This window comes from Electrona antarctica (genome assembly GCF_951216825.1).
Source record: "Electrona antarctica genome assembly, chromosome: 12".
NCBI classification, from domain to species: Eukaryota; Metazoa; Chordata; class Actinopteri; order Myctophiformes; family Myctophidae; genus Electrona; species Electrona antarctica.
In genome coordinates this window covers 15,263,444-15,284,095 of record NC_136793.1, presented here as the reverse complement: position 1 = coordinate 15,284,095, position 20,652 = coordinate 15,263,444, and the positions used below count along the sequence as shown (strand labels likewise).

At 42.1% G+C, this 20,652-nt stretch overlaps 3 protein-coding genes across 3 annotated transcripts in view; 1 reads left to right on the top strand and 2 right to left on the bottom strand.

The window, feature by feature from the left end:
- LOC306934279 (heterogeneous nuclear ribonucleoprotein A0-like) overlaps positions 1-20,652 on the top strand; it is a gene marked incomplete at both ends in the record, with an annotated part of 306,611 nt that overhangs the window by 173,007 nt on the left and 112,952 nt on the right. The window lies entirely within an intron of this gene.
- On the bottom strand, positions 5,844-11,379 carry LOC306933638 (fibrinogen-like protein 1; the record flags this gene model as incomplete). The annotated part of the gene is made up of 7 exons (XM_079515954.1): positions 11,268-11,379; positions 10,928-11,019; positions 10,431-10,476; positions 9,930-10,021; positions 8,574-8,691; positions 6,699-6,878; positions 5,844-6,196 (listed from the first exon to the last, which is right to left on the bottom strand). Exons 2-7 carry the CDS (start codon positions 10,997-10,999, stop codon positions 5,844-5,846), a joined length of 861 nt encoding a protein of 286 aa, XP_079372080.1. The 5' UTR covers positions 11,000-11,019; positions 11,268-11,379.
- LOC306933637 (fibrinogen-like protein 1) lies at positions 15,432-19,583 on the bottom strand (the record flags this gene model as incomplete). The annotated part of the gene is made up of 4 exons (XM_079515953.1): positions 15,432-15,956; positions 16,467-16,646; positions 17,949-18,066; positions 19,539-19,583. The coding sequence occupies 4 exons, from the start codon at positions 19,581-19,583 to the stop codon at positions 15,604-15,606; spliced, it is 696 nt and encodes a 231-aa protein (XP_079372079.1). The 3' UTR covers positions 15,432-15,603.

The window sequence follows — 20,652 nt, the reverse complement described above, 5'->3', positions numbered from 1 at the left end:
CATTGCCACTGAGGATTACCAGCAAGAGGAGGAACCTGCAACACCTGTAAGTAGCGCTGAGCAGATTCTGCTTGTAGCAAAGCATCTTCAATGTTTATTTCAATACAAATGACAAACTAGGCCCTAGGTCAGGACACTGTCACACACATGTACTTAATACGTGTCATAGCCAACACAAGCCTAGACTTAAGTCAATTTAATACTAATAATACATTGTAATTGTAACGCATTTTATATTTGACATCTCAAAGAGCTATATTGCAATGTCAAAGATTAAAAACTAGAAAAACTGCTTGTCGGAGCACAGGTTGATCAGGTGAGCTAGGTAATTGTGGAACTCGCCAATCAGGATGGAATCTGAAAAATCTGACACATCCGTCTTGAGCACATAACTATAGAGATAATGTGTACATTATCACAATGTTCGGTCATAACAAAAAACATCTTTTGCCAAAAATCTGCCAATGTGAAGGGTGCCATTGGACCACAACTTGAGAAGCAGTGCGCTAAATGACCTGGTGACCTAAGATGACAAGTCAATGAAGTCAGTCAAGAAGGGAAAGTGTCATTAGGAAATATGGCCATTTAAGTGTTTGCTCACTCATAAATGTCTGTCTATTTGGTTGACGAATAGCCCAAACAACAGTTTACTGAGACCACCCCTCCCCAATCTGACGACCTTGTCAGTGCTCCATCTCCCACAAACCCACCGCACCCCTGCCCACTTTGACAGGCTGGAATGGCTTAGGGTTGACGACAGAGTACAGCATCTTGGCAATGGGTCTGGTCCACAAGATTCGCTACACCACCAAGATACCCATGTACCTGTCTAAATACTAAATACCTATAACATAAAATTCAACTTTTTCAATTTCTTTTGTGTTTTTGGGGCTCCCATATGTGTTTTCTATCCCCACAAATAACCAATTTTGAACAATCAGGCTTTCATATCATATGGGTGCTTTAATGGAAATTGCTCTCAGGAACAGCTCAACTGATTTTGTCCTCATCGTGATGTCATCAATGTCACCCTACTTTGTATAATTCCTCCTCTTCTTCAGTCTTCAGTTCCAAATTTGCATTTCCACTTTGTTTACAATGTCCACTATTGTTGATTTTCCATGCTGGCATGGAATGGAAACAAGCCTGGTTTTATCTAGCATCAGTATTATAATGACTCAAATATTAAATAATCTGCATATCAGCACCCTCACCACCTCAGGACATTGTGGTACTGCAGCTAAAACTGCTTTCAAAGTCCAGAAAGAAACAGGACTGGTTATATCAGAGTGGTGATTGAGGCTCAAACCATTAGAAATAACTTTGAGGGACATAGACAATATGATATTAAATATATTAAAAGCAGTTTTAAAATGCATGTTATTTGCGCTTTAATGTCAACGAAGTCCACACCCACAACACCAGAGGGCGTTCAACAAACCATGTGCAACCCAGATTCGGCACAAACAAGGGACTAAATTAATTTCGCTCCTATGCCACCAAAATGTGGAACGCCCTACCAACAGTCATTAAGACATGTGACTCTCAAAGGGCACCTACGGACGTCTGCAATTTGAAACTGGCCCCCGTAAAATCTGAATCCCCCACCCACCTCTTTTCCCCCTCACTGTATACGTTTCTTTTCACTTTTTACCTCCTCTATGATGATTTCCTGTTTTGACTATATAGAAGTGTATACATACATCGTACATCTCTAAATGTTTTGATGAATTGAAAATGGTGGGCCCTCCCTATTGTAAACAAGTGTAATGCTTTATGGTGTCGTCCACTCACAGTTAACAGTTTTTGTATTGAGTTGTACTTGTAATGTACTGTAATTCTGCAAACTGTTAATACATCAATCAATCAATTCAATTAGATCATTAAAAACTCAGGTCGCCAGGTCAACAATGCCATTTGCTATGTTGAGCAGGATATCTCCCTACTGTATGTGCAGTGCAATGAGGACCTTGGCTGGCGCTCTCGTTCAGTGGGACTTGCGTGTACATTGTGGTACAGGGCAGGGTATCCAAGTCACAGAAGACAAAGCTGCAGACCTCAAAAAACAACTGTGTGAGGTTACTCAAGTCTGACTTTGAGGTCAAGAAATTCCACAGAAAAGCAAATTAAAATCTCAAGAAGGGAAAGTGACATCATTATTAGGACATGTGGCCATTTTTAATGGCATGTGTTTGCTCACATGACTATAGAGACACTGTGTACCGATTTGCATGATGTATGGACATAAAGGGCTACATCTTGTGCCACCCCTTAACTCTTATCCCTAAACTTATTTGCCATTTTCTTTACTATTTTAAAAAACCTTTTAAAATAGTTCAAATAGCTGATCTACAAGCTCACAACATGTAGATGTAGATCGTCTAGTTTAACTATTTTAAAATTATTTATTTTCAAAATAGTAAAAAATGGCAAATAAGTTTAGGGATAAGGGTGGCGCAAGATAGAGCCCAATGTGTAGGAGTAATATCAAAGCATAGTATGGATGTTCTGCATCCTGGGAGTGTGTCTGAACAGTTTGGCTTTGGGCCGATTCATACTCCTATTTACAGGCAAATAAAAGTCTGTTCAGCCAATAGGCTGCATTCTGGAGCATCATCTGTTGTGCGTGCCAAGCTGCGTTCACCTTTGGAATACTACGACGTCAGTCATTCTCTGTCCCGTAAAGGTCCATTTGGTTTAATTTTACACTCTCAAAGCGTGTTTTTAGAAAGTAGCGCTGCCGGCAGCAATCACAGGGCGCCACCATCGTTGACATTGGCGGCAACAACGAGCTCTGACCAATCAGAGGCAGCCGGGGCGTTACCAAGATCGGGCTGTTGCCTAGAGAAGGGCGTAGAATTTCCCCCCCCCCCCCCTCTGCCACTCAGGTGGAATAGCGCATCACTGCATGCCTGGCTGACATCTCACAGTGGATGTCCTCCAACCACCTCAAGCTGAACCCAGACAAGACTGAGCTTCTCTTCTTCCCAGCTAAGTCCTGCCCTATGCGGGAGCTAACTATTTCCGTAGACAACGCCCTGGTAACGTCTGTCCCAACAGCCAGGAACCTTGGTGTTGTCCTGGACAGTCGGCTCTCGTTCAAAACTCACATCACAGCTGTCACTCGATCCTGTAGGTTCACACTCTATATATAACATACGACGAATTAGACCGTTCCTCACCCAGGAATCAGCCCAGCTCCTAATCCAGACAACAGTCTTGTCAAAACTTGACTATTGTAACTCCCTCCTTACTGGCCTACCGGCATGTGCACTTAAGCCTCTCCAACTGATCCAAAATGCCGCAGCTCGCTTGATCTTCAACCAGCCAAAATTATCACATGTCTCCCCCCTGCTCCGCTCCCTGCACTGGCTCCCGGTCGCTGCCCGCACAGAATACAAAACTCTGATGCTGGCATTCAAAGCAACCAAAGGTATGGCTCCCCCATATCTTGCAAGCATGATTGAACCCTACAAACCCTCCCGCGCACTCAGATCAGCCAACGCAGGAAAGCTGGAAGTACCCTCACTAAAAACGCCGGGACAACGCTCCACACGTCCCAAACTCTTCTCCCTTCTGGTCCCAAAACTGTGGAATGCACTTCCCGTTGCAATCAGAACTGCAGCATCACTCCCAATCTTCCGCCGTAGTCTGAAAACCCACCTTTTCAGACTCCATCTAGTTACGTTCTTAGCTTACGCATGTTTCATGATAAATGCATTTTATATATGTGATGTATTCCCATGCCTTTTTGTTCTTGCTTAATGTAAGTCGCTCTGGATTAAGAGCGTCTGCTAAATGCCTAAATTGTAAATTGAATCATGCGGGCAAGTCTGACAGATTTTTGTCAGTCATCATGCACATCACTACTTTCTGGAAGTATAATAGTATATTTAGAATGCTATGGGGAATTGCGTAAGGTGACTTGTGGTTGTGGTGAATGAGTCGGTAAACTTAAGCAATAAGCCACGAGAGGTCTGCAATCCTACCTGGAGGAGAGAGAACAGATGGTGGAGGTGAACGGAACACTGCCCCCCCCCCCCCCCCCCCCTCCCAGTGAGCTGTGGCGTTCCACAATGTAGCATACTAGGGCCTTTACTGTTCCTAATATATGTTAACGACATGACATCAGCTTGTGACTGCAACTTGTTCCTGTTCGCAGATGACTCAGCACTGCTGGTCTCGGACAGGAACAAGCTGCAGGTTGAAAAGGCCCTCAGCTCTGAGCTCGGTAGAATCGGCACCTGGCTCGCTGATAACAAACTATCTCTACAACTGGGAAAAACTGAATCCATTCTCTTTGGTTCTAATAGTAATCTCAGCAAGGCTAATGACTTCTTGATTAGAGTGGGTGACAATGTCATGATAATGACACACTCCAGTTGTCGTCCTGCTAGAAGTGTTACCGCGTAGCTGTCGGGCCTTACCTCACCTCACCACCTCATCTCCATATTTTAACTTTTTTTCTTCCACCTGACAGACATACATGCAGAATGATCATCATACATCGCTACTCGAGTCCACACTGTTAATTCCGGAACAGTATTTTCTAGTTTATCATTTCTATGTGCTCTGACCAATACAAAATATATACACACACTGAATATCAATAAGGATTCATGAGTGCTTGTATTATTGCTATAAAAAAAAGTCACACTTGTGTGAAGTGAGTGGTGCCTTTTATTAAGATGATGATTTATGATGATGTATTGACAGTTGACACACATGACGTTGGGGGGGGGGGCTGGGCCGCTGGGGGGTGTATGGAAGACATACACACAAAGCCACACATTGGAGCGGTTACCACCACTCAAAAAGGGCCCCCTTTGGAGCGGTGCTATCAACTCAAAAGGTTAGCAGATAGATCTAAATACCAAGGCCAAACTAGAGGGGCATGGTTGACTTTTGACCTTGCCCTTTGAACACCAAAGATGATTGAGAACAAAAATGTGTAATGCATTTTGCTGGGACTCCCAGCCTGGGAGTCCCAGAAGTCACTCCTCCACTCACTCAGCTCACACACCTGTCACATATCACTCTCAGCAGTTCACCACCTCACACCAGGGCATAGAAGGTTACATATTTGCAGGACCACAAAAGTTATTAGGAATTCTGTCAATTATTTGACATTTGGCTATAAAGGCAGGCAGACACTACCTTGTAAAAACAAAGATGGGATAACTATAAAAGATAAAGAAATGGGAGGTTGAAAATAAGGGGGGTGCTGCCATTCTGATTTGAAGAGATTAATTGAATAAGATCTACAGAGCTTACAGTATATTCTGAATGTCTTCAAAACACAATGCAACAAATGGTGGACACTTGAAACTTCTTCCTGGCATGCTTCTTCTGAGGCTTCGTACACACATATCAGACCAACATGTTCTGTGCTGTCCGTGTTTGTTTGAGCATGTTCGTCTGATATGTGTGTACGAAGCCTCAGACAGACTTGATCACAGCGACTGATTAACCCCCCTGAGAGCCCCTGGGCTGATAATTTCTTGGGGCCTCCATAGCGTGCGTGCGTGCAGAATATTCGTCTGTTTTCATTTTTGAGGGCCCTCCTATATTCCCAGCTTTGTGTGTCTGTGTTTGTGTGTCCCACGGAAATGATTTGATTGGCTGAGCACAGAATGTGATGTATGATGATAAGAACGCCCTTCACTTCACACGAGTGTGATTTCTTTATCATCTTTTTGACCAAAATGACCAATTTAACAATTTATCAACAGCCTTGTCAGGACCTCAAACCCAGTATTGTGCGGCCCAGTTTCCCTGAAGCGCCCCTGAGAGCCAAGGGCCCCTGTGCCCGGCCCAATGGCTAATTTGGCCCTGCTTGATCATCAAGCCAAGGGCCCCTGTGCCCCGGCCTCACCGACCCAATGGCTAATTTGGCCCTGCTTGATCATCATGCGGGTCGCACGGGCAGAGTACTCAGCGGGTCCTTTCCAGGTGAGCCAGTAGATGGCGTTTGCCAACCCAATGTGATGGGGGGGGGGGTGCCAGTCGCCGTTCAGATCGGCGGAACCACAGCGGTGGCCGAACCACCAACCTCCACCGTTCTCTGAGCTGCAGTCATGCTCAGCAATGTCACCGAAGACGCAATAAGGGTTGCAGCCATCGTTGTCGCGGTCAATAGTGCTGAACCCAAAGCCATTTTGGTCGACTCCAGGGTAATGACCCCGGATAGCATCGCCTTTGAATAGACAGAGAGAACAAAATAAAGTTGTACAGACAAAGATATAAAGTAGAACATAAACCACAAGGAATGCTTTGTCTGTTTGAAAGAATTTGTGTAACATGATGGTTTGTGGACTGTGAGGTCTTAAAGCTTTAATATAAAGCACAGTGGTTGGAGGTGAGACACTTGATGTTCCAACATCTTTACTGTAGTTCAGACATTGTTCCAATGGACATAAGACTAGGGATTGTATTCACTATGTTGCCAATATAATGTAGCCTAGTTATAATTAACTTGTATTTCATCAGCCTCACAAACTTATCTACACCAATCTACAGTATAACCTAACAATCTGTGAATTTGTAGTTCGTCAATTTCCGCTATTCTTTGTGCAATGAATAAATAACTTGATTAATGTGGTTAAGAATGCACCTGTACAAGTCTGCATTTTCAGAGAAACATGAAGGAGGACGAAAAGAGAACTGAGGTGGGAATGTACAAGGAAATCCATTTCTACCTGCATTTCCTCTGTATTGTCCAACGTTTAGCTTGAAGTTCTCCGTCTCGTTGCCCAGTCTAAAGTCGCTGTACTCTGCAAAAGCTATGCCGTCTTCATGGTCCCACAGGTCCACTCTCAACGTCCACTGTTTGCTCTTGGTCAGCGAGAATACCTTACTGAGACCTAGCCAGTGGTCGTCTGGGAAAGATGACGTAAGAAATGGAAATGGATTTGTGTGGAGGGTAACAAGAAAGATGGGCACCAAAACGTTCTGGGCACTAAGGAAATGTGGGCACCTGGACGAGTGGGCACTTTGGATAACTGGACACTACTAGGAAGACTGGGCATGTGAATTAGGATTCATGTCCAGCAAGCCAAATTACGTCATGATGATGCCCTCCGGTGACATTCAGGACTTGGCCAGATCACTGCCAACCCCATACGGGGATGATCTTTATGTCAATTCCAGGACGTCTTCACCAGTTGAAATAATATAGCTTATTCTGGGCCAGATCTGACTAGTTAAGTTATGACATGACTTAAGTTGATCTGGCCTCGATTGGACTATCTCTGATTCATCCAGGATGTCCGTCTTAGTGGGAAGAATTTATGTTGGTTGAAATCAGGTGATATTGTGGGCCAGATGTGACAAGTCTTGGTTTGACTTGATCATCTGGCCCCAATCAAGATGTCACTAATTCGTAGCAGATCCTGACCGTGCTTGCTGGGTAGTTAAATAGGATCAATATTTAACAGAACTTCATCACAGTCTAGCTTGAAACAAGTCTTTTGCACAATGTGAAAGAGAAGAAAGGGAGAAAAACCTGACCGTAGGCTACACACCATCATCCTGTGTTTTACTTGGAAATGGACTGAATTTCATTTGGAACTCCATTAATACCTGCTTGGATTATTCATTAGAATTTTCAGTGAAACATGTAGTCTGTGGCGTCATGTGGTCACACAAACATATTGATAACTTGTGGATAACAGTGGAAATGCTGTCTATAGGGTCTATGCAGGCGTTGTGAGCTTGTGGATTGCAGTACCCTAATATACAGGGTGAACAATACACTAAGCAATTGCAAATGAGCCACACAAAACAATGGAAAGCACCCCTTTAATGATAATGTGCTCCATGCCCCCTCTGTTGGGGATATGTTTCATCCCTGCTTCTGGATTCTGGTCAGACTGAATTAAATACAGGAAAAACTCTGTGATGTTTGTTCCACATTTTTGAGCGGTGCAGCCGCATTTTGTGTCCGTTTAAGCATGAAATGTGGTGATTTGATTGGCTGATGTATGATGACGTTCTCATCATCATATACATCATAATCATGATAAAAGGCACCACTCACTACACACAAGTGTGATTTTTGAGTCTGTCTGTCTGTCTGTCTGTCTGTCTGTGCAAAAAAAAATAGCATGGTTGATGCTGATTGGTTGATGCTGATTTCATTACGTCAGACATCAGAACACAGCTGATCAGGCTATATAATACCTTACACCACTCAGTTCACACGGGTGTGATTTTTTATAATTCATTTGCAGAAATATGCGTAGATTTAAAAAATGTCATGTATTATTTTACTTTACTCACTCAATTAAAACAACAGGATTTGAGTCACTGAATGTGCCCTGCATGATTTCAAGACATAGGCCTACCATCTTTTTTTCTCTCGTGACCCATGCAATTTCAGTATTAAGAGGGTGAAATGGCATGCCTTTTGAATGTGACTTTTAGAGGAAAGCTGCCTAGAACTTTGCCAACTTTCCCCAGACTCCCCCACCCCAGAACAATTTTATTTCAGTCCAATTGTGATAATAACTTGTCACATAAACAGCAAGTAGATACAAATGTAGCAGGTCAAAAAAGAGCACTTCATTACGTACCTGTCAGGTTTCCAAAGCCATCTTTATAAGCTTCCCACTTCCTCTCAAAGGAAACTGCTCCCCCAGAACGCCTCTGAAACACCGCCCAGCCCCCATCTGGCCGCATCTCGCAGTATACCTGTATGAGGAACACCAGTTTCAAACACCAGTTTCAAACATTTACAAACAAAATGAAAAAAATATCACAATAGCAACATTATGTAGAAACCACCGCAAAAAATCTGTTAATAGAATGTAAAATTGGACAAAAGTTTTTAAATCTTATTGTCTTCAAATACATCATCATACTTCTGTCGCTTTTCACCCAATATGATAGGTGGCTTTTTTCTTGCTTTGTTATTTGATGTACTTTTTACGTATATCAAAGAATTCTGACATATGAACATTTAAACGAACTCCCTCTCTCCAACATCAATTTTATGTATTTAAGTTATATTGAAGAATAACAACCACAGGTTTTTAAGGATAGCTTGTAGCTTAAATAGCCAAGTTTAATTATATATATATATATATATTAATTTGAATTTAGATTTAGATATGCAGCTCATGGGCACCTATAGGATCTGGAGGATCGGAAGACAGAGCTAAGACTAGCAAAGTCAGTGTCATCTTATAAATCACTTCTGAAAACATGTCTCCGTGGCCATGTTATATTGATGCTGGTTGCCTGGTGGTTGTACTTAAAGTATGTATTGGCCTTCTATAATAGGACTTATGGGAACAATTACATTACAAGCATAGGATGAAGAACTTAGAAGAGGTAAAAATCCATCTTTGTCCACTAATGCACCACAGCCAGTAAGTCTATATGTTACTCACTGCGGGTTACCTGCAGAATGTTGTGTTTGGTATCCAAATGGGGTGACCAGATCCAAACTGTTCATTTGAGGGACAGAACTATTGCTTGTGTGGGACATGTGGGACGGGGGGACGAGATGGGACGTGATGGGGGTTAGCAACCTAATAGGCCTACTTAAGTTGCTATTAAATGCCTTGATAGCCTAATATTGCCTATTATTTTGATATTAAACCCCTCTGGCATCTCACATTGTTTTAAAATGGGTGGTATGGCCAACTTGGTACTGTAGCCTAGCCCTAGAGGATATTTCCCATGTTATTTTAACAGGCTTAAAACACATCTTGCAGGTAAAGAGCTTTACAACAGAAAGCCAACTATTAGGGGACCAACTATAGCGCATTTGAACATGCCAGTCACAATGTGGGACAGGGTTTCAATTTGTGGGACGCCTGAAAAGGTCTTGCAAATGTTGGACTGTCCCACGCAAAGGGGTAATTCTGATCACCCTATATCCAAATGAGACCAAAGGTCTCATTTGGCTAATTCTATTTTGATACCTTGAAGGATGTATCTGCTCCAGGGGGCTGAATAACATAAACGCCACTGGTCGCATTTGGTTGGATTGTCTTTATCTGTGAGCAGTCTGTTCCTGGGGTTACACACACACACACACACACACACACACACACACACACACACACACACACACACACACACACACACACACACACACACACACACACACACACACACACACACACACACACACACACACACACACACACACACACACACACACACACACACACACACACACACACACACACACACACACACACACACACACACACACACACACACACACACACACACACACACACACACACACACACACAGTAATTCTGCAAACTGTTAAGAAATACGTAATTCGGCCAACTGTTAATAAATACTTCAATCAATCAATCACACACAGATGGAGCATAACATGCCAGCCTAGTAAGATCTTTCAAATGAATAAAGATTTTGAAAAGAAAGAATGATAATGGTATATCAAGTACCTTGAGCAACAGGGTTCCGTTTAATCGGAGTTCCCAGAAGTTCATTCTGGTAGAATACAAATGTAAAGCAAGTTATTAGATACTATTACGGTAGTATTATCATCAAGGTGGCATGTTATATATTATCTTCTTAAATAAGAGTATAGCTCTATATTCCCACAGAAATGGTTGCTATAGTGTTCATTAACAGCTGGGATCTCCCTGTTTCTCCAGCTATTTATTAAACAGAAAAATATGTTCAGGTCAGGATATGAATTTTATCCAATCAATCATGGGGTGAGGGGGACCTTGTTGAAGACACAGGATAAACAAGTTAAATTAGTGATGAAACAGAAATTAAAGTCTATTTTCTTTTTACCATACAGCTAGAGAGACAGGAAGACCCACTGTTATTGAGAAAACACTATAGTAATGACTAGTCTACTATCAGAATATAGGTTTTTTTCTAAACAAAAAAAATATCACTGACAGCAAACATTAAGTGAATGTTTATTTACCTGGTCAGTCTGCTCTGAGAGGCTCAAGAGAAAAGTCAACATCAGCCCATAATGAACAATCAGGCTCTTCATGTTTATGTATGCCTAATTGTCTGAGAAAACGAATAATATGAACTCAGCATAAACATGTGTCTTGTATTTAATGCATTTATTTGAATTTCAATTTACCAGTGTTAAAATGAAATGTAAACTCTATAGCAACAAAGTAACCTACACGTGGTTAAATAATGTTTTTAAACCCAAAGCCCAAGTAGGGCCTACAACTCACAAAATGGGATAATGACATTCTGACACAATAACACAATAACAATGAATCCATGGTTAGTCAATCACACATTACCAGGCTGTGGTGTTGGACCCTTGTGTGCTGTTGAGAAAGTGACTCTGCATAATGTCCCCTTCTGTTTCATACTGTTGTTTACTGACGCTTGCACAACCAGTCAACCACCCATTACGCAAGTCCCCTGAGCATGAATAGAGAAATTCTAAATATACTTCCAAAAAGTAGGGATGTGCATGACTGACAAAAATCATATAGATCATTAATTCTCCTACTATTAATAACTATTTGCATGATGTATGGACATGATGTATGGACATAAAGGGCTATATCTTGTGCCACCCCTTAACTCTTATCCCTAAACTTATTTGCCATTTTCTTTACTATTTAAAAAAAACCTTTTAAAATAGTTCAAATAGCTGATCTACAAGCTCACAACATGTAGATGTAGATCGGCTAGTTGAACTATTTTAAAATTATTTATTTTCAAAATAGTAAAAAATGGCAAATAAGTTTAGGGATAAGGGTGGCGCAAGATAGAGCCCAATGTGTAGGAGTAATATCAAAGCATAGTATGGATGTTCTGCATCCTGGGAGTGTGTCTGAACAGTTTGGCTTTGGGCCGATTCATACTCCTATTTACAGGCGAATAAAAGTCTGTGTTCACCTTTGGAATACTACGACGTCAGTCATTCTCTGTCCCGTAAAGGTCCATTTGGTTTAATTTTACACTCTCAAAGCGTGTTTTTAGAAAGTAGCGCTGCTGGCAGCAATCAATTTACAATTTACAATTTAGGCATTTAGCAGACGCTCTTAATCCAGAGCGACTTACATTAAGCAGGAACAAAAAGCATGGGAATACATCACATATATAAACAGCATTTATCAAGAAACATGCGTAAGCTAAGAACGTAACTAGAACATATCTATATATAATGACACTACATATAAGCTATATATATATTATACTATGCTGTACTGTTATTGTGCTGTCTACATGACATGCTATAAGTCTGTTTCAAATGCTATCTAAGTCTAAAGAATCACAGGGCGCCACCATCGTTGACATTGGCGGCAACAACGAGCTCTGACCAATCAGAGGCAGACGGGGCAGCCGGGGCGTTACCAAGATCGGGCTGTTGCCTAGAGACGGGTGTAGAATTTCCCCCCCCTCTGCCACTCAGGTGGAATAGCGCATCACTGCATGCCTGGCTGACATCTCACAGTGGATGTCCTCCAACCACCTCAAGCTGAACCCAGACAAGACTGAGCTTCTCTTCTTCCCAGCTAAGTCCTGCCCTATGCGGGAGCTAACTATTTCAGTAGACAACGCCCTGGTAACGTCTGTCCCAACAGCAGGAACCTTGGTGTTGTCCTGGACAGTCAGCTCTCGTTCAAAACTCACATCACAGCTGTCACTCGATCCTGTAGGTTCACACTCTATATATAACATATGACGAATTAGACCGTTCCTCACCCAGGAATCAGCCCAGCTCCTAATCCAGACAACAGTCTTGTCAAAACTTGACTATTGTAACTCCCTCCTTACTGGCCTACCGGCATGTGCACTTAAGCCTCTCCAACTGATCCAAAATGCCGCAGCTCGCTTGATCTTGAACCAGCCAAAATTATCACATGTCTCCCCCCCTGCTCCACTCCCTGCACAGCTGCACTGGCTCCCGGTCGCTGCCCGCACAGAATACAAAACTCTGATGCTGGCATTAGAAGCAACCAAAGGTATGGCTCCCCCATATCTTGCAAGCATGATTGAACCCTACAAACCCTCCCGCGCCCTCGGATCAGCCAACGCAGGAAAGCTGGAAGTACCCTCACTAAAAACGCCGGGACAACGCTCCACACGTCCCAAACTCTTCTCCCTTCTGTCCCCAAAACTGGAATGCACTTCCTGTTGCATCAGAACTGCAGCATCACTCCCAATCTTCCGCCGTAGTCTGAAAACCCACCTTTTCAGACTCCATCATGGCCCATAGCACTTATCCTACCCCCTTAGATAGCACTTTTTAGACTTAGATAGCATTTGAAACAGACTTATAGCATGGCATGTAGACAGCACAATAATCGCATTGTATGTAGTCATAGCACTTCATAGTAGCATAGTATAGTATATATGTATAGTTTATATGTATAGTGTTCTTGCTTAATGTAAATCGCTCTGGATTAAGAGCGTCTGCTAAATGCCTAAATTGTAAATTGTAAATTGAATCATGCGGGCAAGTCTGACTGATTTTTGTCAGTCATCATGCTCATCACTACTTTCTGGAAGTATAATAGTATATTTAGAATGCTATGGGGAATTGCGTAAGGTGACTTGTGGTTGTGGTGAATGAGTCGGTAAATTTAAGCAATAAGCCACGAGAGGTCTGCAATCCTACCTGGAGGAGAGAGAACAGATGGTGGAGGTGAACGGAACACTGTCCCCCCCCCCTCCCAGTGAGCTGTGGTGTTCCACAAGGTAGCATACCAGGGCCTTTACTGTTCCTAATATATGTTAACGACATGACATCAGCGTGTGACTGCAACTTGTTCCTGTTCGCAGATGACTCCGCACTGCTGGTCTCGGACAGGAACAAGCTGCAGGTTGAAAAGGCCCTCAGCTCTGAGCTCGGTAGAATCTGCACCTGGCTCGCTGATAACAAACTATCTCTACACCTGGGTAAAACTGAATCCATTCTCTTTGGTTCTAATAGTAATCTCAGCAAGGCTAATGACTTCTTGATTAGAGTGGGTGACAATGTTATGATAATGACACACTCCAGTTGTCGTCCTGCTAGAAGTGTTACCGCGTAGCTGTCGGGCCTTACCTCACCTCACCACCTCATCTCCATATTTTAACTTTTTCTTCCACCTGACAGACATACATGCAGAATGATCATCATACATCGCTACTCGAGTCCACACTGTTAATTCCGGAACAGTATTTTCTAGTTTGTTATTATCATTATTTCTATGTGCTCTGGCCAATGAAAAATATATACACACACTGAATATCAATAAGGATTCATGAGTGGTTTGTCCATAAAATTGCTTGTTATTGCTATAAAAAAATCACACTTGTGTGAAGTGAGCGGTGCCTTTTATTAAGATGATGATTTATGATGATGTATTGACAGTTGACACGCATGACGTTGGGGGGGGCTGGGCCGCTGGGGGGTGTATGGAAGACATACACACAAAGTCACACATTGGAGCGGTTAGCACCACTCAAAAAGGGTCCCCTTTGGAGCGGTGCTATCAACTCAAAAGGTTAGCAGATAGATCTACATACCAAGGCCAAACTAGAGGGGCATGGTTGACTTTTGACCTTTCCCTTTGAACACCAAAGATGATTGAGAACAAAAATGTGTAATGCATGTTGCTGGGACTCCCAGCCTGGGAGTGCAGACTCAGTGAAGCCCTCTGGTGCTGGTGTTGAGAAGTGCTGATGGCATTGATTTAACACCAGCCTGCATGGGACCAATCTCCTCCTGCATGTTCACCACCTGGTCACCACCTACTCTTTTCACTCACTCACTCACTCACTCACTCACTCACATCTCCACTCACTCAGCTCACACACCTGTCACATATCACTCTCAGCAGTTCACCACCTCACACCAGGGCATAGAAGGTTACATATTTGCAGGACCACAAAAGTTATTAGGAATTCTGTCAATTATTTGACATTTGGCTATAAAGGCAGGCAGACAAAAAACAAAGATGGGATAACTATAAAAGATAAAGAAATGGGAGGTTGAAAATAAGGGGGGTGCTGCCATTCTGATTTGTAGAGATTAACTGAATAAGATCTTGTGTCCTAACTACAGAGCTTACAGTATATTCTGAATGTCTCCAAAACACAATGCAACAAATGGTGGACACTTGAAACTTCTTCCTGGCATGCTTCTTCTGAGGCTTCGTACACACACATCAGACGAACATGCTCTGTGCTGTCCGTGTTTGTTTGAGCATGTTCGTCTGATATGTGTGTGCGAAGCCTCAGACATACTTGATCACAGGGACTGATTAACCCCCCTGAGAGCCCCTGGGCTGATAATTTCTTGGGGCCTCCATAGCGTGCGTGCAGAATATTCGTCTGTTTTCATTTTTGAGGGCCCTCCTATATTCCCAGCTTTGTGTGTCTGTGTTTGTGTGTCCCACGGAAATGATTTGATTGGCTGAGCACAGAATGTGATGTATGATGATAAGAGCGCCCTTCACTTCACACGAGTGTGATGTCTTTATCATCTTTTTGACCAAAATGACCAATTTAACAATTTATCAACAGCCTTGTCAGGACCTCAAACCCAGTATTGTGCGGCCCAGTTTCCCTGAAGCGCCCCTGAGAGCCAAGGGCCCCTGTGCCCGGCCCAATGGCTAATTTGGCCCTGCTTGATCATCAAGCCAAGGGCCCCTGTGCCCCGGCCTCACCGACCCAATGGCTAATTTGGCCCTGCTTGATCATCATGCGGGTCGCACGGGCAGAGTACGGAGCGGGTCCTTTCCAGGTGAGCCAGTAGATGGCATTTGCCCACCCAATGTTATTCCCGGCGGGGTGCCAGTCGCCGTTCAGATCAGCGGAACCACAGCGGTGGCCGAACCACCAACCTCCACCGTTCTCTGAGCTGCAGTCATGCTCAGCAATGTCACCGAAGACGCAATAAGGGTTGCAGCCATCGTTGTCGCGGTCAATAGTGCTGAACCCAAAGCCATTTTGGTCGACTCCAGGGTAATCACCCCGGATAGCATCGCCTTTGAATGGACAGAGAGAACAAAATAAAGTTGTACAGACAAAGATATAAAGTAGAACATAAACCACAAGGAATGCTTTCTGTCTGTTTGAGAGAATTTGTGTAACATGATGGTTTGTGGACTGTGAGGTCTTAAAGCTTTAATATAAAGCACAGCTGCAGTGGTTGGAGGTGAGACACTTGATGTTCCAACATCTTTACTGTAGTTCAGACATTGTTCCAATGGACATAAGACTAGGGATTGTATTCACTATGTTGCCAATATAATGTAGCCTAGTTATAATTAACTTGTATTTCATCAGCCTCACAAACTTATCTACACCAATCTACAGTATAAACTAACAATCTGTGAATTTGTAGTTCGTCAATTTCCGCTATTCTTTGTGCAATGAATAAATAACTTGATTAATGTGGTTAAGAATGCACCTGTACAAGTCTGCATTTTCAGAGAAACATGAAGGAGGACGAAAATAGAACTGAGGTGGGAATGTACAAGGAAATCCATTTCTACCTGCATTTCCTCTGTATTGTCCAACGTTTAGCTTGAAGTTCTCCGTCTCGTTGCCCAGTCTAAAGTCGCTGTACTCTGCAAAAGCTATGCCGTCTTCATGGTCCCACAGGTCCACTCTCAACGTCCACTGTTTGCTCTTGGTCAGCGAGAATACCTTACTGAGACCTAGCCAGTGGTCGTCTGGGAAAGATGACGTAAGAAATGGAAATGGATTTGTGTGGAGGGTAACAAGAAAGATGGGCACCAAAACGTTCTGGGCACTAAGGAAATGTGGGCACCTGGACGAGTGGGCACTTTGGATAACTGGACACTACTAGGAAGACTGGGCATGTGAATTAGGATTCATGTCCAGCAAGCCAAATTACGTCATGATGATGCCCTCCGGTGACATTCAGGACTTGGCCAGATCACTGCCAACCCCATACGGGATGATCTTTATGTCAATTCCAGGACGTCTTCACCAGTTGAAATAATATAGCTTATTCTGGGCCAGATCTGACTAGTTAAGTTATGACATGACTTAAGTTGATCTGGCCTCGATTGGACTATATCTGATTCATCCAGGATGTCCGTCTTAGTGGGAAGAATTTATGTTGGTTGAAATCAGGTGATATTGTGGGCCAGATGTGACAAGTCTTGGTTTGACTTGATCATCTGGCCCCAATCAAGATGTCACTAATTCGTAGCAGATCCTGACCGTGCTTGCTGGGTAGTTAAATAGGATCAATATTTAACAGAACTTCATCACAAGTGTCTAGCTTGAAACAAGTCTTTTGCACAATGTGAAAGAGAAGAAAGGGAGAAAAACCTGACCGTAGGCTACACACCATCATCCTGTGTTTTACTTGGAAATGGACTGAATTTCATTTGGAACTCCATTAATACCTGCTTGGATTATTCATTTGAATTTTCAGTGAAACATGTAGTCTGTGGCGTCATGTGTTCACACTAACATATTGATAACTTGTGGATAACAGTGGAAATGCTGTCTATAGGGCCTATGCAGGCATTGTGAGTGTTTAAGCATGAAATGTGGTGATTTGATTGGCTGATGTATGATGACGTTCTCATCATCATATACATCATAATCATGATAAAAGGCACCACTCACTACACACAAGTGTGATTTTTTATAATTCATTTGCAGAAATATGCGTAGATTTAAAAAATGTCATGTATTATTTTACTTTACTCACTCAATTAAAACAACAGGATTTGAGTCACTGAATGTGCCCTGCATGATTTCAAGACATAGGCCTACCATCTTTTCTTCTCTCGTGACCCATGCAATTTCAGTATTAAGAGGGTGAAATGGCATGCCTTTTGAATGTGACTTTTAGAGGAAAGCTACCTAGAACTATGCCAACTTTCCCCAGACTCCCCCACCCCAGAACAATTTTATTTCAGTCCAATTGTGATAATAACAGAAACAGCAAGTAGATACAAATGTAGCAGGTCAAAAAAGAGCACTTCATTACGTACCTGTCAGGTTTCCAAAGCCATCTTTATAAGCTTCCCACTTCCTCTCAAAGGAAACTGCTCCCCCAGAACGCCTCTGAAACACCGCCCAGCCCCCATCTGGCCGCATCTCACAGTATACCTGTATGAGGAACACCAGTTTCAAACACCAGTTTCAAACATTTACAAACAAAATGAAAAAATATCACAATAGCAACATTATGTCGAAAGTAGAAACCACCGCAAAAAAATCTGTTAATATAATGTAAAATTGGACGAGTTTTTAAATCTTATTGTCTTCAAATACATCATCATACATCATCGCTTTTCACCCAATATGATAGGTGGCTTTTTTCTCGCTTTGTTGTACTTTTTACGTATATCAAAGAATTCTGACATATGAACTCCCTCTCTCCAACATCAATTTTATGTATTTAAGTTATATTGAAGAATAACAACCACAGGTTTTTAAGGATAGCTTGTAGCTTAAATAGCCAAGTTTAATTATGCATATTAATTTGAATTTAGAAGGTTATGCAGCTCATGGGCACCTATAGGATCTGGAGGATCGGAAGACAGAGCTAAGACTAGCAAAGTCAGTGTCATCTTATAAATCACTTCTGAAAACATGTCATGTTATATTGATGCTGGTTGCCTGGTGGTTGTACTTAAAGTATGTATTGGCCTTCTATAATAGGACTTATGGGAACAATTACATTACAAGCATAGGATGAAGAACTTAGAAGACGTAAAAATCCATCTTTGTCCACTAATGCACCACAGCCAGTAAGCCTATATGTTACTCACTGCGAGTTACCTGCAGAATGTTGTGTTTGGTATCCAAATGGGGTGACCAGATCCAAACTGTTCATTTGAGGGACAGAACTATTGCTTGTGTGTGGGACATGTGGGACGGGGGGACGAGATGGGACGTGATGGGGGTTAGCAACCTAATAGGCCTACTTAAGTTGCTATTAAATGCCTTGATAGCCTAATATTGCCTATTATTTTGATATTAAACCCCATCTCACATTGTTTTAAAATGGGTGGTATGGCCAACTTGGTACTGTAGCCTAGCCCTAGAGGATATTTCCCATGTTATTTTAACAGGCTTAAAACACATCTTGCAGGTAAAGAGCTTTACAACAGAAAGCCAACCATTAGGGGACCAACTATAGCGCATTTGAACATGCCAGTCACAATGTGGGACAGGGTTTCAATTTGTGGGACGCCTGAAAAGGTCTTGCAAATGTTGGACTGTCCCACGCAAAGGGGTAATTCTGATCACCCTATATACCATATATAATTCTATTTTGATACCTTGAAGGATGTATCTGCTCCAGGGGGCTGAATAACATAAACGCCACTGGTCGCATTTGGTTGGATTGTCTTTATCTGTGAGCAGTCTGTTCCTGGGGTTACACACACACACACACACACACACACACACACACACACACACACAGTAATTCCAACTGTTAATAAATACTTCAATCAATCAATCACACACACACAAATATAGAGCACAGATAGAGCATAACATGCCAGCCTAGTAAGATCTTTCAAATTAATAAAGATTTTGAAAAGAAAGAATGATAATGGTATATCAAGTACCTTGAGCAACAGGGTTCCGTTTAATCGGAGTTCCCAGAAGTTCATTCTGGTAGAATACAAATGTAAAGCAAGTTATTAGATACTATTACGGTAGTATTATCATCAAGGTGGCATGTTATATATTATATATATTATATTATGTGGCAGCGGTGGCCGAACGGATAGCGGCACGGTCTAGATACCGGAAGGTTCCCAGTTCGAATCAGCCGTCCGACACGTTAAAATTACCACCGCTGAAATGCCCTTGAACAAGGCATCAACCACTACGATGAAATGTGTTCTATGAGCAGGGCCTGGCTGGAAACAAGTTCTTGAGCTTAGCCCAGATACCCTGGGTAAATATAGATTTCATTTCATTTCATTTCATTTCATTTCATTTCATCTTCTTAAATAAGAGTATAGCTCTATATTCCCACATAAATGGTTGCTATAGTGTTCATTAACAGCTGGGATCTCCCTGTTTCTCCAGCTATTTATTAAACAGAAAAATATGTTCAGGTCAGGATATGAATTTTATCCAATCAATCATGGGGTGAGGGGGACCTTGTTGAAGACACAGGATAAACAAGTTAAATTAGTGATGAAACAGAGAAATTAAAGTCTATTTTCTTTTTACCATACAGCTAGAGAGACAGGATGACCCACTGTTATTGAGAAAACACTATAGTAGTGACTAGTCTACTATCAGAATATAAGTTTTTTTCTAAACAAAAAAAATATCACTGACAGCAAACATTAAGTGAATGTTTATTTACCTGGTCAGTCTGCTCTGAGAGGCTCAAGAGAAATGTCAACATCAGCCCATAATGAACAATCAGGCTCTTCATGTTTATGTATGCCTAATTGTCTGAGAAAACGAATAATATGAACTCAGCATAAACATGTGTCTTGTATTTAATGCATTTATTTGAATTTCAATTTACCAGTGTTAAAATGAAATGTAAACTCTATAGCAACAAAGTAACCTACACGTGGTTAAATAATGTTTTTAAACCCAAAGCCCAAGTAGGGCCTACAACTCACAAAATGGGATAATGACATTCTGACACAATAACACAATAACAATGAATCCATGGTTAGTCAATCACACATTACCAGGCTGTGGTGTTGGACC